The sequence below is a fragment of the Heterodontus francisci genome, chromosome 3 (genome assembly GCF_036365525.1).
Source record: "Heterodontus francisci isolate sHetFra1 chromosome 3, sHetFra1.hap1, whole genome shotgun sequence".
Lineage (NCBI taxonomy): Eukaryota > Metazoa > Chordata > Chondrichthyes > Heterodontiformes > Heterodontidae > Heterodontus > Heterodontus francisci.
This window is the reverse complement of record NC_090373.1, coordinates 174,222,705-174,249,919: the sequence shown is the minus strand read 5'-3', so window position 1 is coordinate 174,249,919 and position 27,215 is coordinate 174,222,705. Positions and strand designations below refer to the sequence as shown.

Genomic DNA, 27,215 nt, shown 5'->3' with positions numbered 1-27,215 from the left:
CTTTTCTCTTCTTGATAATCAAATATTTTTTAAAGGCAGAAGACCCCTGACTCCTAATAATATATTGTGTTGGACTCTTGAATAGAAAGCTATATGCACATTTTAGCAGAAACTGAAAACTATATGTTTTGATTTGGTTGTCAGAATGGTAGGAAACCTTTCTTTACTGCTTCCAATAATGGTGGTACAGCTCCTTTCATGGCTGGTGTCACTATTTATTTATTTAGAGATACAGCACTGAAACAGGCCCTTCGGCCCACTGAGTCTGTGCCGACCATCAACCACCCATTTATACTAATCCTACATTAATCCCATATTCCTACCACATCACCACCTTCCCTATATTCCCCTCCCACCTACCTATACTGGCCAATTTACCTATCAACCTGCAAGTCTTTGGCATGTGGGAGGAAACCGGAGCACCCGGAGGAAACCCATGCAGACACAGGGAGAACTTGCAAACTCTGTACAGGCACTACCCAGAATTGAACCTGGGTCGCTGGAGCTGTGAGGCTGCAGTGCTAACCACTGTGCCTCTGTGGGTGAGACTCTCGCCTGACTTGGACAATGTCTTCAAGAGCATTTGAGAATTCATGTAATAAAAGCTATGGTGGAGCACAGAAAAAGTGGACAGATTTGCAAATCCTCGGCAAGCAGCAATACGGCACCAGGACGGTATTGCATGTATAGACAAAAAAGTGCCTATCGTAATGACAGAAACGGAAATAGTCTGTTTTTAAAGTTGCATGTAAAATTTCCCTGTTCATCTAATGGTTGTGTGTTCATTTTAAATAGTTACTGCAAAAAGCCCCTCTCGCCGACATGCACTGTACAGATAGCAACGTCAGGAAGAGGCATGGATACAAGACCTGTTCCTATCCTGGCAGCCGCATTTTGTTCTGATAGGCAATCAATATTGATAGCATATAACAATGTGCTGCATCCAATCATAGAGAGAGTGGTAAGTGATATAATTAGCCAAAGTTGTGTTGTCATTTTCCTATTCTGTTTGCCATTTTGGGTGTTTTGTGTGTAAACATGGGGAAGAAAGGGGAAAACCTAACAGTTATCTGCAGTTCTATCACTGAATGTAAAATAATTGTAGATACTAGTAAGGTGAAAATGTTACATTACACTCATCAGCTGGGATTGTCATTTCAAATATTAGGAGAAGTGAATGGAAGTTGAAGTAAGCAGTTTCCATTTGTGATTGGATTTGGTTTTAGGTTGGCCATGATATAGAGTGCACTGATATGTACAAGCACTGTTTTAATAGTTGGCCCTGTGCTGATTCTTGTACAGTTGAGAATATATTTTATGTTAGCTGGCTCTGGAATTCTGAAATGCATCTGCAGTCTAAAATGAAGTCAACATTTGACCAGTAAGATTTGTGCCACACAAATGACACGTAATGACCATCTCCAATAAGAGAGAATCTAACCACCTCCCCATGACATTCAATGGTATTACCATCGCTGAATCCCCCACTATCAATATCCTGGGGGTTACCATTGACCGGGAACTGAACTGGAGTAGCCATATAAATACTGTGGCTACAAGAACAAGTCAGAGGCTGGGAATTCTGTGGTGAGTAACTCCTCTCCCGACTCTCCAAAGCCTGTCCACCATCTACAAAGCACAAGTCAGGAGTGTAATGGAATACTCTCCACTTGCCTGGATGAGTGCAGTTCCAACAGCACTCAAGAAGTTCAACACCATCTAGGACATCAACAGCACCCCATCCACCACCTTAAATATTCACTTCCTCCACCACTGACACATGGTGGCAGCAGTGTGTACCATATACAATATGCATTGCGGCAACTCGCCAAGCCTCCTGTAACAACACCTTCCAAACCTGGAAGCATAAAGGCAGACGCATGCGAGCACTGCCACTGCAAGTCCCCCTCCAAGTTGCACACCATCCTGACATGGAACTATATCGTCGTTCCTTCACTGTTGCTGGATCCAAAACATGAAACTCCCTTCGTAACAGCACTGCTGGTGGACCTACACCAGATGGACTGCAGCGTTTCAAGAAGGCGGCTCACCACCACCTCAAGGGCAATTAGGGATGGGCAACAAATGCTGGCCTTGCCTGCGACACACTCATCCCATGAAAGAGCTTAAAAAAAAAACCTTGTAGCTGAGAAACTGTACTTTGTTGCTCAAGTATCTGATTAGCTGCATGTTCTCTCTTTACCTCTACCTGCTTCCTCAGGTCTTAGTTGACTTAAATTGTCTTTGCTACCAAATTTGTAACATGCTTGGGCTGCTATGTCATAAATTGAGATTGTACACAGTACCTGAGTAATAGTCTTGTGCTGCTTTGCATATAGCTAATGCTTAAACATCAAAGATTAAGATTGATGTGGGAGTCCCATTCAATTTATGTACCTCATTTGTAGAAGGTTTAATGGCACCAGTGCTTACCTCCGCTGCTCTACCTGGAAGACCATTCTAGACTTTAAATCCTTTTATGGGTAAAGAAGCACCTCCTGACTTCAGTCCTAAACTTGCTGTTAGCAGTTTGTACATTAATCCCTTGTCAGACAGCCATGGTCCAATATTTAAAATAGTCGTCTGGGTTAATTTATAATTTCTCATCGATAGAGTTCTCTGTTCCAAAACTGTGGATGTAATGGCATCAGTAATGGCTGACGTTTCTCATTTCAGACATTGAACACCACCGAATCTCACATTTGTCTGGTGAGAGATACGCAGACGACTGTGGCACTCGCAACTGAAACTGCTTTAACAAAGGTAGGTTAAAGGGTGTGATGTGAAATGTCAGTTTAATGCTTCAGGTTGGATGTCGTTATTTCTCTTTTTAAAAAATCCTAACGTTCTTCACAGAAATTGTGAATGGAGATGCAAAATTGTTTAATTTTCTGAGAAATGTTGGTGGATTTTATATGGTGGCTGTTGCTAATTTTTATACTCACTTCCACCAAAAGTCTTTTCACTTCCCTGCAATGAAAAACATTTTTGTCTCCCTATATCCTTATTGTGCTGAGTTCACGACTCATCACAAGAAGTCTTATTTTTTCTCAGGTTCTTCAAGAATGTGAAAATCTCTGCCTCCCTCACACTCCTTTTGCTTCTTGAAGGGTTTTAAAACCCAAGATTTGCATCTCCCTGATGAGTACTTCCTTACTTCCCTCATCTCCTCTCAGCCTTGCTGTTTTCCTGTCGTGCAGACTTTGACCGATTGATGAGGGAAAAAATCTTCCATGCGATACTCTGCTGAACAGCACTCCGAAAATATATCTAATGACTGGGATGTTAAAGCTGCAATCTCCAGGATATTAAACTGCTTAGTGGTTGACAAAAGATTACCATACATGTTTTTCTGGTTTTGGAACCTCTGTTATAACCAGTCTTGGTTTTAATATTGAACAAAAATGACTGCCTGAATATTTAGGGAAACCAGCATAAATTGTGCATAGAAAATATGAATTTCTGACGTTACCTGGAATAGCATGAGGGTTTAATAGTTTATATGCAAGGTTGTAAATTCTTTAGGTGTGTAGAAACTGTCCTGCCAGGTTCTCAGTTAACTGTTGGTCTATTTTATCTTGTAGGTAAAAACTCCAATTGTAACGCCTGCAGTTAAGGTGTTAGTGCCTGGTATCCCTGGACATAATACAAGCATGAAGTCTGCATTGATGGAATCGAGAAAGAGTGAAGCCAAGAGGAAGAAGGACACACAAAGTGAGGTAATGTATTGACATCTTGGCCTGGTGTGCAGAGATGGCACAGTTCCGATTCCCTCTTGCTGTCACTTTTCTTTAAGATTTAAAGTTCCATAAAGAAGTGAAGGCAGAGTGTCTAAAGCATACAGGTATGCCTAAAACCACATCAGTAGGGATTAATTCCATGGAAATAAATTTTAGGGGAAATATCCAGTTTAATCTGAAATTCTAAACAAATCCTGAAGATATCCCTTTCTCTCTAACCAGGTTGATGGTGCAGCAGGATTTTAACCCATCTGTAAAATCAGTTGCGGTGTTTGGAGCTTTAGTGGGGAATGTAAATTCAAAGTGTCTTAATTCAAATGATCTGAATTCAATTTTTTGTTAGTACAGAGTAGCCACTTTGCTATGTTATTTACATTGTTAATTCAAAGCAGTTATTCCAAGAACTATTAAATTATCTGGAGCAGACTGTAGGTTCAATGACTCAAAGAATGTTGCAGTATTTACAGTTGCCAGCCTAAGCTATGAACTGTAGCTGGACAAGTGCAGAAAGTAAGTTGTGACACCGTGTGAGAGCGATGTTTGTATGCTGTGTTTAACTTTTTATGCTTTTTTTTCAGCGAAGCATTGAGGAACGTCTGTGTGCCATGGATATTGATGTGATGAAAATGAAAAGTACATCTGGTCTTCCCCAGACTGACAGTTTTGCGGTTCTTCTTGTCCAAGGGTTAGAAAGCAGTGACTCATCTATTCTAAATGTAAGACTTTTGAATTGTGTCTCAGCTTTCTGTACACATGTGGAGTATTTTCTGTAGGATAAATCCCATCCAGTCTTGCCAATTGAACGTTTTACATAAAATTACATAGAATGTACAGCACAGAAACAGGACATTTGACCCAACATGTTGGCATTTATGCTCCCCACGAGCCTCCTTCAACCCCTGTACATCCAACTCTAAAAGCATAACCTGTTTCTTTCTCCCTTGCTTTTATCTAACTTCCCTTTAAATGCATCTATGCTATTTGTCGCAGCTATTCCTTGTAGCGAGGTCTTAAATTCTCTGACCTGATAAAAGTCTTTGAGAAATTTCTTTATTCGGTGGGTGGGGGGGTTGTGAATCTTTGGAATTCTCTACCCCAGATGGCCATGGAAGCTCAGTCATTGAGTATATTTAAAGCAGAGATTGACAGACTTCTAAATACAAATGATGTAAGGGGATATGGGGATAGTGTGGGGAAAAAGGCATTGAAGTGGATGATCAGCTATGATCATATTGAATGGCGGGGCTGGCTCAATGGGCTGAATGACCTACTCCTGCTCCTATGTTCCTATGTCATCTCTCAAGTTTCTCCTCGAGATAAGAGCCCCAGCTTGTTCAATCTTTCCTGTTGGATATAACACCTCTGTTTTGGTATCATCTTTGTAAATCTTTTTTGCATTATCGCCAGTGTCTCTGTATCCTTTTTATAACATGGAGGCTAGAACTTCACAGAGTATCCTAAAGTGTGCTTTGTGCAAGCAGTTTCTAGAATTTAATATTTCATGAGTTATATCTTAAGTCCACCTGCTAGTGTATACTAATGCAACAGCAATTTGATTCTCATTAGTTTACCAGTTGTTTCTTTGACTTTGAGAAGTAGCCCACTAAGCACAAAAACTTACAACAAAAGGAAAAATGAGAACGTGCTAACGTTCTTTCTGCCCATTTGCCATTAAATCTGATTTGTTTTTGATGCTTTTTTTAAAAAATTGCTGCAGTGCTGATAGTAATTGCTTTTAGACCTTAATGCACCTATTTTTTCAATTTTAAGTCATCTATCAATTTAGATACCAGGAACTGTGTTTTTAAGTTCACTATCTCCTGAAGACGACTTGAAGGTGTCATTACGCACTCGCCTTGCATTTTGTCCACCAGCGTAGCTTTCCCTGTCGGTTTGGCATAAACTGTAGGAAGTATATTAATGAGTAACTACCAGAGACCTGCAAAACATTTGCGGTCAAATTAGTATCGTCATTGTAACATTACTTCTTTCACCAAAGACTTTAGCAGAATCAAAACTTCTCACTCATCAAAAAGCTGCATAAAGCTCTCCATGTGTAAAAACAGGCCTACAAATATAAATACAAATTTTGTTACCTTGTGACCTGCTTATAGTCATAGAACATGAAAGTCTAATTAGGAAATGTTTTCAGCTGAGTTGAAAAGGCTGATTTATATCTGATGGGCTCAATATTATTTGAGGAATAAGCACTGTATTTCCTTGAAATCTGCCTGTTATAATTTCAGCATCTATCATTGAAGAAACCAGCTTCCAATCTTGTTCTATGACAAAATCCTTGTTTAGGATTAAAGTCAGTAGCAACATTATAAGAGCTCCTTCCTTGAGTTTAAGTTTGTGCAGTGACATGCCCTTTGGAGTTAGTTTGTGTAGAAATTCTGGAGGGGTGTAGTCTGCTATCATTATCTTTGCCTATTGAATTTTAATTTGCCTGACAGCTTTTCTGTAACTTTTTCATTCAAATCTAGTGAATTTTCATTTTTAGCACCAAGAAAAGCTCTGGAATAATTGTATCAAATAATTGTCCCTGCCATTTTACCATACTTGAGCAACTCCATCATCTCATCCACCCTTTTCATGCCATCCCCATCCCATCAATCCCATCCCATCTCTCTCAGAAACAATTTCTCCAGCCAGGGTAACGTTGTTGGGTTCCCCTTAGCTTCCGGTGTTTTCGTCAACACCGTTGCCCCACTGCCACAGCCACTAACTGTTGGCAGCCACACTTGTGTCACACTCTCCAGTCCTCCATGCGTCCCATGTGCCTCCATGTGTACCAGTCACCACCCACCAACAGATAAACTAAAGTCGTTTGTCGTACAGAACTTGAGTATTGCTGAAAATAGAGACATGCTGTCGAAGCTTTTTGTCTTGTGCTCATCAGGACAATCTACAAGAATACCGGCGTAAGGGGAAGCAGCAACTTTATACTGTGTGAGAGGGAGTGCTGATTAGTTGGCAAGTGAACTCTGGTAGAGGCGTTGCCATGGAGAGTGCACCAGTTTACGGTGACTGGTAGTTAATTGTCGAGCTTTGTTTGACATTTAAACCAGGCAGTTTGACTTTGGTCAAGGCATTGCCTTGAGGAATGAACCAGCGAATGGCTGTCACTTATTTTGTTTAGCTGAAATAGGCGCAATGTTTGTACATGTTCTTTCTGTCTGCAACGAACAGGTCCCTGTGTATTCATATATGTAGCTTCCGGTACACGCAAAAGCACTACACTGGGAGCCCTACTGACCATTAGCACACTGAGGATTATTTAGCAAATGTTGCCCAATCGCAGAATCACATCTAATGTTGGACACTGTTTTGAGTCTTGCAAGCGCAGGCTGGTTGGGTACAGCCTGTACTTTGACCATTGCGAGCAGCGGAAGGGACATATTTGATGTAATTCGCCAGTCTTTGGGACATACGGCCTAAATACCTGGCATCACACAGGCATCGAAATTCATATAATCACATTACTCATTTGTGTGATAGTCCAGATGTTTTTTGGCTTGACGGTAGCCTTCTGTTAGTGGCGAACATTAATACACAGGGCCCTGTTCTTTGCAGACAGAAAGAACATGTACACACATTGCGCCTGTTTCAGCTGAACAAAATAAGTGACAGCCGTTCTCTGGTTCATTCCTCAGAGCATTGCCTTAACCAGTCAAGCTGCCTGCTTTAAGTTTCTAACAAAGCTTGACAGTTAACTGTCAGTCACCATAAACTAGTGAAGGAAACTCCATGGCAATGCCTCTACCAATCAGAGTTCACTTGCCAACCAATCAGCACTCTTCTCATACAGCATAAAGTTGTTTCTTCCCCTTACATTGATATTCTTGCAGATTGCCCTGATCAGTGCAAGGCAAAAAGCTTCGGCAACCATCTCTATTTTCAGCAATAGACTAAATTCTTAAACTGACCGACTGACACTGTCTGGACAGACAAAAAAAGGATCGTATTACAGATAGGCTGCATTTGGTGACACTGCAACTGCAGAAAGTGCTTTTGCACCCATGTGTAGTTGCAGTGCCTGTATTAATATATCCCCATGTAAAACTGCTTTTCAAATTCTTAAGTGCCTCTGTCCGAGACCAAGTTGTACCACTAGATGGTGTCAGTAGTATTCCTGTAATGTGTTAATGGTCATGATAGTAAGGGAGAAATCATAAAAAGGAAAATTACCAAATCAAGTGAATTCCAAATAAATGTATGAATGCCCGGGGTATTAAAAACAGATTAATGGAACTATTAAAGTAGGAAATCATAATATACTAGGTGAAATGTGACTAGCTGGGTTAGGATTGCCAATAATCTGGTTTATATAACTATCTGAGGGAGAGGAAAGGTATCGCAGTATTTAAAAACATCATAGCACTAGAGAGCAAGGATTTAGATGGAGAATTGACTTTAGCAGAATCCCTTTAGGTTGCACTGAGTTGCCTTCCCTAGGAGTATGTTATATTACCTTCTGATTAAAAACTGAAAATGTTGGAAAACACTCAGTAGGTTGGGCAGCATCCGTGGAGGGAGAAAGTTAATGTTCCAGGTAGACGACCTTTCATCAAAAGTAGAAGTTTTTGACAAATAAGTTTTAAACAAATAAAAAGAAACAGAAAAGGGTATGGGAACAGGAAAAGAACAAAGGGGAAAGATCTGTAATGGGGTGGCTAAGATCTATCACCCTCAACACTTCCCTTCTTGTACAGGAGATGCAACACCACTTTCCAAATACACTTTCCAGGAGAAACAGTGATTTATTTGTTGTACTTTCACATGTGGAGTAGCTGCATGGTCTGGGGAAACTTGAATTGATTGTCAGGTTGTGGGGGTCAGGAGGACAATATACACCCTTAATGAGAAAAATACAAATGTTGCACTGCTCAGTTTGTGATATTGTGTCCCCTGTCAGCTATTTCTGCATTCAAGCCCCACTCCACAACTTGAATATATAATATAGGTTTGGGATGCTGTCCTTCATTAATCAAAGGCCTTGCCTGCCTGTTTCAGTGGTTCAGATGACATTTTAGTTTGCATGATGGTAGCTGAAGAAATGTGCTGGCACTCTAGCTATTGTTTATCTGTCAACCAAAGCATTATTGGCTACGGATCAACTAGTGTAAACATGTCATTGCCAACTGACTGTGTTTCAAAGTAACTTGTAGTACGTGTATTGCTTTGGGAAATTTGAGATGACATAAGGTGCTGAAAGCTGAAAATTTTGGCAGTTTTAACATGGCTTTTTCTTCCAATTTGCCCATCTAGAAAGTACTCCAGACAAAGAAGGATTCCTTGATAAAGGCCACCATTGCCAGGCTACCTGTTCCAGCAGTAGTTCCACTGCTTCAGGAGGTAAGGTTTGTGTAGTAGAGCTAATAAGTTTAGAAAATTCATCAATAGGTGGCAACAACAATGACTTGAATTTGTGTAGCTTTTTCAATGTTGTAAAAATGTTCTAAGGCATTTTTCTGGAGTGTTTTCAGACGAAATTTGACTGAGCCACGTAGAGAAATATTAGGACAGGTGACCAAAAGCTTGGCCAAAGAAGTAGGTTTTGTTTTAAGTACTATTGCTTGACAGCTTACAGCAAAGCCAACCTTGCGTAGACAGTGAGGACAGAGGGGGGTGAAGCTTTTAAAACTCCTGGGTAGTAACTCTTGATGAAATGTGGATGGCTTCCATTTGATTGTGTGCTCAAAGTTCAGATCATATTGACTGTATTTTCTGTGGTGCCTCGGCTGGGTCAGGCTCACCCTTTTGATTACAACCACCAGCTGACCTGCAAAGGAAGTTTTCCAGATTATGTAAGATTCAGTTGTTCAGTTTTGGCTCAAGACACTTCAAGTTTTGTTTCATTCCAAAAAATAATTTCTGTACTAAATTTGATTGGTCAGTTTGGTTTGACTATGTCAACAATAAATAGCCTTTGCTGTATTGATGCTGCAATGCTATAGTAGTGGATTTTATTCTTGAATTTTGCTGGAAAATTGTGCTCCAACAAATAATGGAAAAATAGTTTGTAATTTTACTATGGTTTCTAGAATCTGTATTCAGATAAGTAATTTGACATTTCATTAACTTTTTTTCCCCCTTTAATTTCATCATGACCGAAAATCAAATTCTACTTGTATTTTGCCTCCTTTCAATTGAAAGAAAAGCTGCCAGTAAAAGTGACTATACAATAGGGGACAGACTTGCACTAGATAATTAACTCAGACTGAGAATTGATTAGATCCATTTCAAGTCAGTCAGGCCTTGACCCAGCCTAGGAGTTTGTGGCATTAGAAAAGGCTGTTTCTTCATTTATTTTCCTTTCCCTCCGTTTTGAGGAAGTACCCCCTGAGCTTTACTCCCATGCCTGCGCAGTTAAGGCCTACAGATTGAATTTGGAAGTTAGTGAACACGAGTCTACATTTCGAAATGAGGCATCACACACCATATGGTCCAATATGGACACAGTCTCAGAATAAAAGGTAAGCCATTTAAGACTGAGATGAAGAGGAATTTCTTCACTCAAAGAGTGGTGAATCTTTGTAATTCTCTACCCCAGAGGGCTGTGGAGGCTCAGTCATTGAGTATGTTCAAGACAGAGATCAATAGATTTCTAGATATTAAAGATATCAAGGGATATGGGTATAGTGTGGGAAAATGGAGTTGAGGTAGATGATCAGAGGCTGTTTGACAGCTTTATTTATAAAGTAATATTTTTTATTTTTTCTCAGATTACAAGGCGGTTACAAGGTCATCCCTACAGGTGAAGTTTTCATTTTGCAGCGTTTTCTTTTCAAGTACCGCAATGTGAAATCTGAAAGTCTTTTTTAATGTGATCCTTTTAACTGATTTTTTCCCCCCCCTCATCTACCACACTGTAAGATTGTTAATTACTGAAATCTGCTGTACTGGCTTAGAGGTGTCAAAGCTGCCACCCATGGTCCAGACACAGCCCATGGGCTCTGGCAATCTGGCTACCATAGACCAGACAGCTCAATTCTATTTTGTGCTTATGGATCTGATTTGTTGATTTGACCAATTTGAATTTATATCACAAAAGACTGTTATTGATGCTATTGCCTCATTGGTTGTTTCTTACATCGGAACACCAGAATCTGTTGGCATCAGCAATGTACATGATACGTGGATTAATGGGAACACTGATTTAAACTTTATAGGTGGCCTCCATTGTTCTAATTACACACCTATAACACAAATACATCCGTGACTAATCTATAATCCGGAGGTGGCGGCACAGTGGTATACAGTCGGGAGGGAGCTGCCCTGGGAGTCCTCAACATTGACTCTGGACCGTATGAAAGCGCATGGCACCAGGTGAAACATGGGCAAGGAAACCACCGTGCCACTTACCGTTCTCCCTTAGCTGATGAATCAGTACTCTTCCATGGTGAACAACACTTGGCGGAAGCACTGAGGGTGGCAAGGGGGCAGAATGTACTCAGTGGTGGACTTCAATGCCCATCACCAAGATTGGCTCAGTCCCAAAGGACATTGCTACCAGACTGGACTTGCAGCAGGTGGTGAGGGAATCAACAAGAGGTAAAAACCTACTTGACCTCGCCCTCACCAGTCTATCTGTTGCAGATGCATCTGTCCATGACAGTATTCGTAGGAGTGACCACCGCACAGTCCTTATGAAGACAAAAGACCCAACATCATACGGAGGATACTATCCATCCGGTTGTGTGGCACTATCACCGTGCGATATGGGATAGTTTCAGAACAGATCTAGCAATTCAAAACTGGGCATCCATGAGGTGCTGTAGGGCTATCAGAAACAGCAGAATTGTATTCAGCCACAATCTGTAACCTCATGGCCTGGCATATCCATCACTCTATCATTACCATCAAACCAGGGGATCAACCCTGATTCAATGAGGAGTGCAAGAGAGCATGCCAGGAGCAGCACTAAGCATACCTAAAAATGAGTTGCCAAGCTGGTGAAGCTACAACACAGTACAAAAGCATGCCAAACTGCGGAAGCAGCATGCAATAGACAGAGCTAAGCGATCCAATTCAACCTCCTCCTGAGGCCCCCAGCATCACATATGCCAGTTTTCAGCCATTCCGATTCACTCAACGTGATATCAAGAAACAGTTGAAGGTGGCTGGATACAGCAAAGGCTATGGGCCCTGACAACATCCTGGCTGAAGACGTGTGCTCCTGAACTAGCTGCACCCCTAGCCAGGCTGTTCCAGTGCAGCTACAACACTGGCATATACCCCTTCGCAAGATGAGAGGGTGCAGGGGTAACATATTAGCATGGATAAAGGATTGTTTAGCTAACAGAAAGCAAACAGTGGGGATAAATGGGTCTTTTTCAGGTTGGCAAGCTGTAACTGCTGGAGTGCCACAGGGATCAGTGCTGGAGCCTCAACTATTTACAATCTATATCAATGACTTGAATGAAAGGACCAAATGTATTGTAGCAAAACTTGCCGTTGACACCAAGATAGGAAGGAAAGTAAGTTGTCAAGAGGAGGCAAAAATTTGGCAGATGGAGTATAATGTGGGAAAATGTGAACTTGTCCACTTTGGCAGGAAGAATAGAAAATCTGTATACTATTTAAATGGAGAGACATCAGAACAGGTGGTCCGGGGGATCTGGGTATCCTGGTACATGAATCGCAAAAAGTTAGTATGCAGGTACAGCAAGTGATTAGGAAGGCAAATGTTGGCACTTATTGCAAGGGGAATTGAGTATAAAAATAGGGAAACTTTACTGCAGCTGTGCAGGGCCTTGGTGAGCATATCTGGAGTACTGTGGAGAGAGAAGCAGAGTTAACTTTTCAGGTGGTGACCTATCAGTCTACTCTCAATCATCAGCAAAGTGATGAAAGGTCACTGACCTGAAATGCTAACTCTGCCCCTCTCTCCACAGATGCTGCCAGACTTGCTGAGTATTTTCTAGCACTTTTTGTTTCTATTTCAGATTTCCAGCATCTGCAGTATTTTGCTTTTATTATTCTGGAGTACTGTGTATAGTTTTGGTCTCTTTATTTGAAAAAGGATATTGTTGCATGAGAAACAGTTCAGAGAAGGTTCACTCGACTGGTTCCTGGGATGAAGGGCTTATCTTATGAAGAAAGGTTGAGCAGGTTTGGCCTATACCCATTGGATTTTGGAAGAATGAGAGGTGATCTCATTGAAACATGCAAAATCCTGAAGGGACTTGATCGATTGGATACCGGGAGGATGTTTCCTCTTGTGGGGGAAGACTAGAACTAGGGGACACAGTTCAAGAATAAGAGGTCTCCCTGTTAAGACCGACATAAGAATTTTTTTCTTTGAGGGTTGTTAGTCTGTGGAATTCTCTTCCCCAAAAAGCAGTGGAAGCTGGGTCATTGCGTTTATTCAAGGCTGAGTTAGATAGATTTTTAACAGATGAGGGAGTCGAGGGTTTTTGGGGGAGCAGACAGGAAGGTGGAGTTGGTCACAACCAGATCCGCCATGATCTTATTGAATGAAGGAGCAGGCTTGAAGGGCCAAATGACCTACCCCTGATTCTAAGTCGCCAGCATCACACATGTCTTCAGCCAATTCGGCTCACTCCGTGTGATATCAGGAAATAACTGAAGACACTGCAAAGGCCATGAGCCTTGACAACATGCTGGCAATAGTTTTAAGACCTGTGCTCCGGAACTAGCCGCACCCCTAGCCAAGCTGTTCCAGTACAGCCACAACACTGGCATCTAGCAGAGGTGTCAATAACCAGGAGGCATAGATTTAAGCTAAGGGGCAGAAGGTTTAGAGGGGATTTGAGGAAAAGCCTTTTCAGCCAGTGGGTGGTTGGAATCTGGAGCACACTGCCTGAAGGGGTGGTAGAGGCAGGAACCCTCACAACATTTAAGAAGTATTTAGATGAACACTTGAAATGCCGTAGCATACAAGGCTATGGTTTCTGTGCTGTATAACTCTATGACTCTATCTACATAAGCAATGTATCAAATTACCCAGGTATGCCCTGTACAAAAAGCAGAACAAATCAAACCCGTCCAATTACCGCCCTTCAGTCTACTCTCAATCATCGGTAAAGTGATGGAAGGTGTCGTTGACAGTCCTATCAAACGGCACTTGCTTCTCAATGACCTGCTCAGTGACGCTCAGTTTGGTTCCCCCAGGGCCACTCAGCTCCTGACCCTCATTACAGCCTTGGTCCAAACATGGACAAAAGAACAACTCCAGAGGTGAGATGAGAGTAACTGCCCTTGACATCAAAGCAGCATTTGACCAAGTATGGCATCAAGGAGCCCTAGCAAAACTGGAGTCAATGGGATTCGGGGGGAAAACTCTCCACTGGTTGGAATCGTACCTAGTGCAAAGGAAGATGGTTTTGGTGGTTGGAGGTCAATCATCTCAGCTCCAGGACATCACTGTAGGAGTTCCTCAGGGTGGTGTCCTAGGCCCAACAATTTGCTTCTTCAATGAACTTCCTTCAATCGTAAGGTCAGAAGTGGAGATTGTGCACTCATCAGTGAACAATGTTCAGCACCATTTGTGACTCCTGATACTGAAGCAGTCTGTGTAGAAATGTAGCAAGACCTGGACAATATCCAGGCTTGGGCTGATAAATGGCAAGTAACATTTGTGCCAGGCAGTGACCATCTCCAACAAGAGAGAATCTAACCATCTCCCCTTTACATTCAATGGCATTAGAATCGCTGAACCCCCCCACTGTCAACATCCTGGGGGTTACCATTGACCAGAAGCTGAACTGGAGTAGCCATATAAATACTGTGGCTACAAGAGCAGGTCAGAGGCGAGGAATCTTGTGGCGAGTGACTCACGTCCTGACTCTCCAAAGCCTGTCCACCATCTACAAGGCACAAGTCAGGAGTGTGATGTAATATTCTCCACTTGCCAGGGTGGGTGCAGCTCCAACAACACTCAAGTAGCTCAACACCATTCAGGACAAAGCAGCCTGCTTGATTGGCGCCCCACTCACAAACATTCATTCCCTCCACCACCAATGCACAGTTGCAGCAGTGTGTGCCATCTACAAGGTGCACTGCAGCAACATACCAAGGCTCCTTCCACAGCATCTTCCAAACCTGTGACCTCTACCACCTGGAAGAACAAGGGCAGCAGTTGCATGGGAACAGCACCACCTGCAAGTTCCCCTCCAAGTCTCACACGTGATCACAGAATCGTTACAGTGCAGAAGGAGGCCATTCGGCCCATCATGACTTGGAACTATATTGTTGTTCCTTCACTGTCACTGGGTCAAAATCCTGGAACTTCCTTCCTAACAGCAGTGTGGGTGTACCTACCCTGCATGGACAGTTCAAGAAGGCTTCTCAAGTAAATTAGGGATGGGCAATAAATGGCCTTGTCAGCGACGCTCATATCCCATGAACAAATAATAAAAAGAAGTCCTATGTTCCTAATGTGGAAAATTGCCCAGGTAGGTCATGTCCACAAAAAGTAGGACAAATCCAATTACCGCCCTATCATCAGCAAAGTGATGGAAGGTGTTGTCAACAGTGCTATCAAGGGGCAAATACACTGCAATAATCTGCTCACTGATGCTCAGTTTGGGTTCCGCCAGGCCACTCGGCTCCAAACCTCAGTACAGTCTTGGTCCAAAGATGGACAAAAAAGTTGAATTCCAGAGGTGAGGTGAAAGTGACTGCTCTTGACATCAAGAACATTCCATCACACCCCTGACTTGTGTGATGTCGATGGTGGAGAGGCTTAGGGGAGTCAGGAGGTAAGATACTCGCCATAGAATTCTTCAGCCTCTGACCTCCTCTTGTAGTCACAGTATTTATGTGGCTGGTTCAATTAAGTTTCTGGTCATTTGTGAGCCCCAGGGTGTTGATGGTAGGGGATTCAGTGACGATATTTCCATTGAATGTCAAGGGGAGCTGGTTAGATTTTCTCGTCTGAGATGGTCAGTGCCTAACACTTGTGTTGCACAAATGTTACTTCTCACCTATCGGCCCAAGCCTGAATATTGTCCAGGTCTTTCTGCATGCAGGCATGGACTGCTTCTTTATCTGAGTAGGAAGGAATGGAACTAAATGAACACTGCAATCATCAGCTCCTCACATTCACTGCCAAAGTCCACACGCTGACACAGAATGGCTATGGATGAGGTATCAAAAGAGCTGCATGCAGGAACCATAGTCAAATTTGAGATGATACCGTAAGAGGGTAAATTACTATATTTCTTCTAAAATTAGATCTGATCTTACAACAGCTCTATTGCAGTCATAGTTGTAAGAAGCTTTTTTGCTGCTATATTGGGTAGCTGTCCTGAGCATTTTCTATTTCCTATATAAACAAGGAGCTATCTGTCAAGTCTGTTCCAGTCTTTCCTGTATTTTAATTGCTGTGAAGGTCTAGATATTTTGAGACATGTGTGCCTTGAGGCAATGAAAACTGATCTTACAACAGCTCTATTGCAGTCATAGTTGTAAGAAGCTTTTGTATACATTCAGCACACATTTAATGGCTTTCTCTGTTGGTTTACATGTAGTGCTGTGCTGATGGTCAAGTGGCTAAAGGCAGTCTTCACCCTACATGCCTCCTATCTCTCTACAGTAAGTAATACTGTTCGGTTTACTCAGCCTCAGCGGTGTATGAAAGGCGTGTTGAATATTAGCTTTGGTGTGTCTTTAGGATCTTCAAACCTTTTTTAACAAAGTGCAGGAAATCTTTGATTTCTAGCCCAATAAAGATAGAAGGGTGGAGACGCCAATAAGGTTGCATCTGTTGACAGACCTGAAGCAGTGTATGTGGCTTTCTGGTTCTTTATTGCTAAGGTGCAAAATTAATTTCCTCGCGCTTTCTGCCTGCTCTGCCAGTGGCAGTTTGGATTGAATAGAGGAAAACACACAATCTTGCACCATAAAGATGTTAATGGATTGTATCTTTAAATGCATAATTGTATCTTGTTGACCCTCGCAGAAAGTGCGCTGTATCATTTGAAACCTCTTGGCTGTCAGAGGTATGTGTGTGCATGTTGGCAATAGATGTTGGCTGACACTAGGTTTTCTGATTAAAGGGATGAGGCTTGGAGCAAAGATTTAAAAAAAAAAAAATTGAGTCTATAAGGTTTGACTAATTAGAATGTTTTTATGAGAATTCTGGGAGGATAACAGTATAGAAATAGTGGGATTATTATCTGGATCTTCAAGTTTGGTTTAATCTTCAAGATTGACCATTCGTTGAAGTGATTTATGACTAACCCCTTGTAGGGTCGAAACCAAATCAGGAGCACATCCCCATGAATCTCCTTTAATCAAGTTCAAACCAGACAAATTCTCACATGCTTATTTGGGTCCAGAGAATTGCATGAGCTTTCCCTCAAAGAAAGAAAACCAACAGAGAATTTTACCATCTTTTGGGTAGCCAACTTCTAATATTTTTATAGCTAAGTCATAAATATCCCAGATATAAGGGTCTGGGAAACTCTCTTCAATGCGCATTTCTCCACTTAAAGATACACAGAGAGGGGGTTCTTGTAGTTGTAGACAGAATACTGCATGAGACGATTTATTAACTTTTAGATATTAAAAGTCCGGCACAGTGGAGCAGTGGTTAGCACCGCAGCCTCACAGCTCCAGGGACCCGGGTTCAGTTCTGGGTGCTGCCTGTGTGGAGTTTGCAAGTTCTTCCTGTGTCTGCGTGGGTTTCCGCCGGGTGCTCCGGTTTCCTCCCACAGCCAAAGACTTGCAGGTTGATCGGTAAATTGGCCGATGTAAGTTGCCCCTAGTGTTGGTAGGTGGTAGGCGAATGGTGGGGATGTGGTAGGGATTATGGGATGTAGGATTAGTATAAATGGGTGGTTGTTGGTCGGCACAGACTCGGTGGGCCGAAGGGCCTGTTTCAGTGCTGTGTCTCTCTATGACTAATTTAACATGCAATAAACTTCTTAAGTAGATAAGTATATCACAATATCAGATGTTACTGAGATGTAACACCTATTCTCATTTCTAACATAGAATCCAAAAGTTTAACCTTGTTAATGTTGGAGCAAAATTATCTTAGAATATCCATCAAAATTTAAAGTAAACTTGTACCTTAAATCCCCATTAAGTTGAGAAGCATTGTTGAGGATACAACACTTCTAAGCATTTGCTTCATAACCTTGTGTGTTTATACTATTTCTAAAGTGTCATAAGACTTTTGCATTAGATGTGACCTTCCTGTGTTCCCTTTTTAAAATCTATATCTTTAATTTAATGTTTTACTGGAATTTGAAGTTTGTGAGCTTTTATCTGGTCAAAATGCTCATAATTGTGTTTATTTGACCTCTCTTGTTCCTGTGAGTACATTTCATTTATTGTTAGTTACCCTTTCCATGGTACCCACAGCAACCTCTGGAGCCGACCTGCCTGAACAACAACCCCATAAACCAATTAAGTTTTATTGTTACCTCTTACTGAGGTCACAGGATATTTCAATGTGTGTGTTTATCTCCCAAGTCCCTGGTAACAGCAATTCTATTCTAATAGAGACCCCTGGTATTCTAACAGTGACCTTGAACACAAACATGAGAACTAGGAGCAGGAGTAGGCTGTCCGGCCCCTCGAGCCTGCTCCGCCATTCAATAAGATCATGGCTGATCTTTTCGTGGACTCAGATCCACTTACCCGCGCTCTCACCGTATCCCTTAATTCCTTTATTGTTCAAAAAGATATCTACCTTAGCTTTAAAAACGTTTACTGAAGTAGCGTCAACTACTTCACTGGGCAAGGAATTCCATAGATTAACAACCCTCTGGGTGAAGAAGTTCCTTCTCAATTCAGTCCTAAATCTGCTCCCTCTAATCTTGAGGTTATGCCCTCTTGTCCTAGCTTCACCTGCCAGTGGAAACATCCTCTCTACTTGTATCTTATCTATTCCCTTCATAATTTTATATGTTTCTGTAAGATCCCCCCCTCATTCTTCTGAATTCCAATGAATATAATCCCAATCTACTCAGTCTCTCCTCATAAGCCAACCCCCTCAACTCTGGAATCAACCTAGTGAACCTCCTCTGCACCCCCTCCAGTGCCAGTACATCCTTTCTCAAGTAAGGAGACCAAAACTGCACACACTACTCCAGGTGCGGCCTCACCAGTACCTTATACAGCTGCAACATAACCTCTCTGCTTTTAAACTAAATCCCTTTAGCAATGAAGGACAACATTCCATTTGCCTTCCTAATTACTTGCTGTACCTGCAGACCAACCTTCTGCGATTCATGCACAAGGACACCCAGGTCCCTCTGCATAGCAGCATGCTGCAACTTTTTACCGTTCAAGTAATAATCCTTTTTAATTTTACTCCTACCGAAATGAATGACTTCACATTTATTAACATTGTATTCCATCTGCCAGACCGTTGCCCACTCACTCAATGTATCTATGTTCCTCTGCAAAGTTTCACAGTCATCTGCACGCTTTGCTCTGCCACTCATCTTGGTGTCATCTGCAAACTTTGAAACCCTACACGTGGTCCCCAACTCCAAATCATCTATATAAATTGTAAATAATTGCGGTCCCAACACCGATCCCTGAGGCACACCACTAGTGACTGATTGCCACCCAGAATAGCACTCATTTATCCCCACTCTCTGCTTCCTGTTAGTCAACCAATCCTCTATCCATGCTAATACTTTACCCCTAACGCCATGCATCCTTATCTTATGCAGCAGCCTCTTGTACGGCACCTTGTCGAAGGCCTTTTGGAAATCTAGGTACGCCACATCCACTGGGTCCCCATTGTCCACCTTGCTCGTAATGTCTTCATAGAATTCCAAATGATTTGTTAAGCATGACCTGCCCTTGAAATGTGTAACTCTACCATCTTAAAGGGGAACTTCAGTGAGTTCTGAAAACTAACCATTCATTCAATCTTTAACACTAAAGGCATAATACGCTAACTATTTCCAAATTCTACTTAATCAAGCCTATTATACCTATATTCCTTCACATCATGTATTTAAATACTGTGTATGTTTAAGAAATTAGAATTACAGAAATTAGTGTGGTTTTAACTCTAAGTTGCGCTCCAAGCTTCTAGCTGCTGCTTAACTTGCACTGAAATGGTTGATTTCAATCTCTACAGTTGCCCAATTTAGTACCACAGCTCGGAGTCTTGTACCAGCTGATGGAGAGCAGGGTGAAAACTTTGCAGAAGCTCTCTCGCCTGCATGGCAAGCTTTATCTTCTAGTTACACAGGTAAGAAGTGGCTGCCTACTGTTGGGGATAGTTACTGAGTGCTAGATGCGCAGGGAATTTGGGGGGTGGGGGGAGTAATTCCAATATTGCATGCATGTTTCATAACAGGCTCTGGTTGTGGAAGGCCTTTTAATGTACATTTCCCTAACTGTTTTACTTGGTTCACCAAGCACCACTTCTGAGGTGCAAGCTTGGGCCTCAGCTATTCCACTTGATGCCTCCACAATTGTAGTTGGGGATACTCTCTAGCTAATGATACCAGTGGGTACTGCGTGCTATTCTGGTGCAACATGCTGCCCTACCAGGGAGATAAATGGATATGAAACCACTCTTATGAATGTTAGAAACCAGAATTGCTTCACTCTTTCATTATCACCTGACTAGGATACCCTTTCTTAATTGTGTCTGGATCTGTAATATGCTCTTTGTTCACACGTTTTGATAACGCAACATTTACCCACAATTAGAATTAGAACATTACAGCGCAGTACAGGCCCTTCGGCCCTCGATGTTGCGCCGACCTGTGAAACCATCTGACCTACACTATTGCCAAAGTTTGCCTTTGCTATAAGTGTACATGTGAAACTTAGTAGCTAAGATGATGCTGATTTGATATCCCTCAGGTTGCAGCATCAGAAAAAGTGCAAGATGTAAGCAGTGTGAACCAAACGGCAAAACTCGTTTACGAAGAAGGTAAGAGCCAATCACAAACCTGGTGCTACTGTGTGTCTGTGAAAGCTTTGTGTTCTCCATGGTACTGTATATCTTGTAGATGAATATGATGAGATGATGTGCAGTATCTCAAATTGAATTTTTATACATGTTTTAATGTAACAAATGCACTGAGGCACTTCAGAAGTATAATCAGAAAAAAATGAACACTGGGGGGGTTTCCTAAAGGAATGGCGGGATGCAAAGAGGCAGCTAAGTGCAGGGAGGGAATCCAAGTTTGGGACCTAGATGACTGAAGGGAGGATGCAAAGTCCAGGAACAGGGACTTATGGAAGGGGAGGAATGGCTGCAGGAGGTTACAGAAATATGAAGGGGCAAACCCGTGATAATTTTAAACGTGAGTTGCTGGGGTACCAGTAGTCGATATAGCAAGGACAGGAGTGTAGGGAAGCAGGAATTGGTGTAGGATGTGATATGGGCAGCTAGGTTCTAGGCAATCTGAAGTTAACAGAAGGTGGCTGATGCGAGGCCGGCCAGGACACCATTGGAATAGACATATCTGGTGACAAGCTCGTGGATGTGGATTTCAGTGACGGTTAAGCTGAGGCAGGAGCAGAGGTGGGTGATGTTACAGAGGATTATGTAGGCGATCTTTGTGATGAATGGAATATGAGGTTTGAAACTGCTCAGGATTGAGTAGGAAGTTGAGGTTGCTAATAGTCTGGTTCCGACTGAGGCAGTGACTGGGGAGGCAGATGCAATTGGCACAGTTGCAAAGCTTGTGCTGAGGGCCACCATGTGGCTGCATGAAGAGGGAGTTGAAGATAGATCCTTGAGACACCAGAGGTAATATTGCAGGGTGGGAAAAGAAGCCAGTGCTTCATATGCTCTGATGGGCAAAAAATTTTGAGGATAATTGGAGTGATTAATGGAATTCGATTATTCAGACGCAAGGATTAGTCGGTGGGTTGAAACTAGCTTATTGAAATAAGCAGAAAAGTCTGAAAAAGAACACCGCATCTATTGACAGACCTGAAGTTCAACACTAACTTTTTGGGTTTATTCACTGAGATGCAAGATCAAGTTTCTTTGCGCTTTCTGTCTGCTTCTTTAGTGGCAGCATAGATTGAATAGAGAATACATACAACATTGTATAGTGTTGAGTGCACTTTCATGGCAATTAAGTTGGAGATACTTATCTGTACAAGGTCATCGCTGTCTCACTATGATTGTTATATAAGTAATGAAGGCCTTTTTGGTATTGAATTTCGGTTCTCTGACTGCAGTGGTGGAATTTGAACTTGCGTTCTCTGCATTACTAGTTCAGTCACATAACCAAAAAAAAATACCTGGACCAGCTATTCCAGCATGGGAACAGTGGGGAGAAGCATCAAAACTGACCTTGATCCTGTCCCCATGCACTGCCTACAGATATGCACTTTCCAAAAATGTCCATCTGCTAAATGGTGTTTTGGCGTGAGAAGCATGGTTAATTCTTTGTCCCATTGTGAGGCCAGGAGCCCTGAGGCTAATTAGAGGTACAGTAACGTAGTGATGTTGGACTAGTAATCCGGAGGGCATGGATTTGGGTCACCGTGGGAGTTTAATAATTTGAATTCAGTTTATTAAAAGAAATCTGAAGTGGAAAGCTGGTATCGGTGGAGGTGGCCATGCGGCTGTCAGATTGTCGTGGAAACTGTTTCAGTGGTGTCCGTCAGGGGAGAGGTATTTGTCGTCCTTACCCATCTGGGCTATGTGTGGCTCCAGTCCCATGCCAAATAGTTAACTCTTAACTGCCCTCATGTTTAAAAACAAATTTGCATTCAACTATAGAGAAATACGCCCAGGTCAAAACACTCCTGCTCAGTCAACAATGCTGAAAACAGATTAATAGTTCATTCATTTCATTGCCGTTTGAGAGATCGTTCTATGTGTCAAATGGCTGTCTCTTGCTGACATCAACAGAATCTGTGCACTTCAAAGTAATTCACTGTACATGAAGCCCTTTCAGACAGCTCAAAGGCTAGTGATAGTAAAGAAACAAACTATTTCTTTAGCACCTTTCATACCCTCAGGGCATCCAAAACAAAATAGCCAGTGAAGTGCCTTTGATTTGCAATCATTGTGTGTGGAAATGTGACAGCCAGTTTGCGCATGGCAAGCTCCCACAAGCAATGAGATAAATGACCAAATCTCTCTGTGATGTTGGTTGGTTGTGGAATGGGTATTGACCGGGACCTCAGGGAAAACTGCTCTGCTCCTCTTCGATTAGTGGCGTAGGATCTTTAATGTTGCATTTGCAAGACAACACCTTCGACAGTGCAGCAATTCCTCAGTACTATTCTTAAGCATTTGAACCTGTGACCTTCTGATTCAGAGGTGAGAGTCGAGATGATGGCAGTAATGATATAATTGAAAGATAAATATGTTAAGGGAATGATTGAATGTGACTTTATTTCAGCTCAGTAATCTTTTCCTTGTGTAGATGTAGCATGTGCACCTGCAATATTTTAGTAAATGGGTTATAGTGATGTCCTCTAGCTTTCAGCTGTAGCATTATAGCTTCAGAACTTCTCACACCTCATTCTGCTGCACACTACATATTGTTTTTGATTCAGTGAATACACAATGTTGTACCTAATTGCACATCACTCCTAGTCATTTTATAGTAATTCCTACATGTATTCCTTTTCACAAGGATGATACCGAAATTACAATGCTGTCAGCATCAGGAAAGACTGAATAGGCAGGGTCCCTTTTCTCTAGAGCAAAGATGGAGGGGTGAGATGATAGAGGTCTTTAAGATCATGAAATAGTCCAAAACAAGAGGTCATAAATGCAAGATAGTCATTAATAAATCCAATAGGGAATTCAGGAGAAACTTCTTTACTCAGAATTGTGAGAATGTGAAACACGCTACCACAAGGGGTGGTTGAAGCATTTGAGGAGAAGCTAGATAAACACACGAGGGAGGAAGGAATAGAAGCATATGTTGATAGGTGGAAATAGAGGGGAGGGAGGAGGCTCTTGTGGAGCATAAACGCTGAATGAGCTGCATGGCCTCTTGTCAATGCGGAGTGAGTTTATTGTTATTTATCAGCCTCTTAAGTTGTTAGCAAAGAGAAACCATCAAAGTTCTCTAAAGACAAGCAGTTTGAACTCACTATAGTGGGGATTGTTCTCCTTACAGCAGAGAAGGTTGCAGGGGGACTTGGTAGTATGCAAAATATTGGTGACTTTGATCGAGTAGATAAGGAGAAACTGTTTCCACTGACAGGAGAGTCAGTAATCAGAGGACACAGGTTTAAGATGTGTTGGCAAAGGAACCAAAGGGGGTGATGAGAATTTTTTGATGGAGCGAGTTATGATTGGGAATGGAAGTGAAAGGATAATTGGAGCAGATTCAATAGTAACTTTCAAAAGGGACTAGAATCAAAAGAAAGACTTCTTGCATTTCAGTAGCGTTTTTCATGACCTCAGGATGTCCCAAAGCTCTTTACATACAAAGAAGTACTTTTGAAGTGTTGTCACGTTGTAATGCAGGAAATTGGATATGGAGAAATTTGCAGAGCTGTGAGGAAAGAGGCAGGGGAGTGGGACTAATTGGATAGCACTTTCAATGAGCTGCCATTGACATGGTGGGCTGAATGTTGACCTCCTGTGCTGTGTTTCTATGGCAAGTGCGTATCTCTAAATGGGAACTATCCACATTTAATCTTGTAAGGTGAACAAAAAAAAGAGTAACTGCCAAGCAGCCATGATTTTCCTAGTACCAAACACTCCTTCCGCTTTTCCCAAAATATTTTTCTATTGCTGATTGGATTGTATATTCCAATCAAGCATCTAACAATAGTTAAGTATTTGCTTTTTAAAGTGTTCACCAAACGGTTTCTCCTTGGCACCTCTTTATTCTTCAAACGATTCTTAAAAATACATCTGTGCTTTCAGCTAAAACTCCTTCCCCACCACTGCCCCCCAGCCAGCTCTTCAAGTCTACTGCTGTGTGGCCTCCTCACTCGTGGAACACTTGTACTATGTAAGGAGGCACTGTAAAAATGCAAGTTATATTGCGGTTTGCCGGTATTAACTCTGGTTATTGTGTTTCTGTCCTTTCTAGAATCATCCGATGATGAAAACTCAGAAGATGAGCTGATGGCAGATCAGGAATCTGATGTAAGTGTAGCAAACCACACCTGAGTTGCTGAAGCCCCAACCCCCAGAAGTCGTCTCCTAATTTATTTATTTATGACCGCAATTGTTGACAACGCGATCGGTAGGTGGCGCTGTTTTGGCACATGCGCAAATACAGCATGTGCCACGAAAACGTCACAGCTTGCGACTGCAGCAGCTGCCAGGACTAAAGATGGCACTGCTCAAAGAATCACAGAGATGAAACCTGACAAACACGTGGCAGAATACAGTGGCCGGAGTGAGAGAGTGGAGCGGGCGGGGAGAGCAGCGCGGGGGGCCGGGGAGAGCAGCGCGGGGGGCCGGGGAGAGCAGCGCGGGGGGCCGGGGAGAGCAGCGCGGGGGGCCGGGGAGAGCAGCGCGGGGGGCCGGGGAGAGCAGCGCGGGGGGCCGGGGAGAGCAGCGCGGGGGGCCGGGGAGAGCAGCGCGGGGGGCCGGGGAGAGCAGCGCGGGGGGCCGGGGAGGGGCCGAGAGAGAGAAAGAGGGAGAGGGAGGGGGGAGAGAGAGAGAGGGAGAGAAAGAGGGAGAGGGAGGGGGGAGAGAGAGAGAGGGAGAGAAAGAGGGAGAGGGAGGGGGGAGAGAGAGAGAGAGAGAGAGAGAGAGAGGGAGAGAAAGAGGGAGAGGGAGGGGGGAGAGAGAGAGAGAGAGAGAAAGAGGGAGAGGGAGGGGGGAGAGAGAGAGAGAGAGAGGGAGGGGGGAGAGAGAGAGAGAGAGAGAGAAAGAGGGAGAGGGAGGGGGGAGAGAGAGAGAGGGAGGGGGGAGAGAAAGAGGGAGAGGGAGGGGGGAGGGAGAGAGCTGGGGGAGAGGGAGGAAGGGGAGAGAGTGGGGGGGGTGGGGAGCAGCGGAACGGAAGAGGAGTGCCTTTTTCTGTGCATGCGCCATAAACACAACAGCAAAAGACTTACTGGCCAGTCCCTGGACCCGGTGACACCAAGGTCTTCGCACGCTCGCTCCCCGCGGCTCTCTACGGCCTCTCGCTTCCGGCCCCCTCCATTCAGCCGTTCCCTCCAGCTGCGGATGCCCAATCCAGTTGCTTTCTCCCCTACCCAGTTGCTTTCTCTACTTCTCCACAGTACTTCAGGCATTGCAACTGTTTGGTCCCTGCATTTTGCATGCTCCCTCTCCCCACCCCTCCCCCTCTTCACCCACCCCTCCCCCTCTTCACCCACCCCTCCCCCTCTTCACCCACCCCTCCCCCTCTTCACCCACCCCTCCCCCTCTTCACCCACCCCTCCCCCTCTTCACCCACCCCTCCCCCTCTTCACCCACCCCTCCCCCTCTTCACCCACCCCTCCCCCTCTTCACCCACCCCTCCCCCTCTTCACCCACCCCTCCCCCTCTTCACCCACCCCTCCCCCTCTTCACCCACCCCTCCCCCTCTTCACCCACCCCTCCCCCTCTTCACCCACCCCTCCCCCTCTTCACCCACCCCTCCCCCTCTTCACCCACCCCTCCCCCTCTTCACCCACCCCTCCCCCTCTTCACCCACCCCTCCCCCTCTTCACCCACCCCTCCCCCTCTTCACCCACCCCTCCCCCTCTTCACCCACCCCTCCCCACCATAGTTGAATATCTGAAGTGCAGTTGCAAAGTCGGGGAAATAGCATGCAAAACAAAACCTCAACAATTCTGGGTTTAATTTTTGAAAAGTTTTATTAAGTTCATTAAGTATCCGAGGAACTGCTGTGCATGGATACATGAGTGTTGTGTCCAGCATTCCCGTTAGACAGACAGGCCGAGTATCTGCTATGCACAGCTAAAGAGATTGTTCCTGGAGAGCCTTGTGGTGAATAAACGCTTGGCTCTCTATTCCACTACTGTATTGTCCATGTGAAGAAGGCAAAGTCACAAGAGTCTGAGCTCAGTCTATTCTTGGTGAATGTTCCCCAAGCGCATCCCAATGTGCATTCCCAATTCATCCATAAATGCAATGTTCCTTTCCACATCGTGATGAGCTCCGCAGCATGATCTAGTTGCCTTCGTTGCTTGAATGCTGACCTTAAGTCTCAAGGATTGTTTTCTCGACGGCATGTTTTACATGAAAAGAAATAACGCAAATCAGAGTCAGAGCTTGCCTCCCTCCATCCACTGAAATTACTGTTGTGCACGCCTTTTTAAGTTCTGCAGTGAAGGCACCAATTGATAACGTCGCCAATGAAGCACTTATTACCCACCTCAGATGCAGGAATCAGCACATCCTTGCGTCCTCTCCCGCACTGCCTCCTTTGCTTGAATGCCGTCCTTAAGTGTCAAGGATTGTTTTCTCAAGGGCACGTTTTACATGAAAGAAAATATGGAAAGAACATCAGTGTCAGAGCTTCCCTCCCTCCAATGAAATTACTGTTGAGCATGCTTTGTGTTCTGCGGTAAAGGCATGTACTGATAACACCACCAATGAATCACTTAGTACCCACCTCAGCTGTA

The 27,215-nt window shown here is 43.4% G+C and overlaps 1 protein-coding gene and 2 non-coding genes across 3 annotated transcripts in view; all 3 read left to right on the top strand.

Moving 5' to 3' along the window:
- The window catches only part of wdr43 (WD repeat domain 43), a 70,433-nt gene that overhangs the window by 39,202 nt on the left and 4,016 nt on the right, over positions 1–27,215 (top strand). The window contains exons 8-17 of the mRNA XM_068027685.1: positions 796–961; positions 2,677–2,763; positions 3,585–3,719; positions 4,319–4,456; positions 9,012–9,098; positions 10,469–10,500; positions 16,241–16,304; positions 19,819–19,932; positions 20,556–20,625; positions 24,722–24,777. Of these exons, the coding sequence (XP_067883786.1) occupies positions 796–961; positions 2,677–2,763; positions 3,585–3,719; positions 4,319–4,456; positions 9,012–9,098; positions 10,469–10,500; positions 16,241–16,304; positions 19,819–19,932; positions 20,556–20,625; positions 24,722–24,777 (949 nt within the window). The remainder of the gene's footprint in view (positions 1–795; positions 962–2,676; positions 2,764–3,584; positions 3,720–4,318; positions 4,457–9,011; positions 9,099–10,468; positions 10,501–16,240; positions 16,305–19,818; positions 19,933–20,555; positions 20,626–24,721; positions 24,778–27,215) is intronic.
- On the top strand, positions 16,468–16,600 carry LOC137368132 (small nucleolar RNA SNORA31). The gene has a single exon (XR_010974361.1). It is a non-coding gene; the product is annotated as a small nucleolar RNA SNORA31 (small nucleolar RNA).
- On the top strand, positions 21,619–21,749 carry LOC137368131 (small nucleolar RNA SNORA31). The gene has a single exon (XR_010974360.1). It is a non-coding gene; the product is annotated as a small nucleolar RNA SNORA31 (small nucleolar RNA).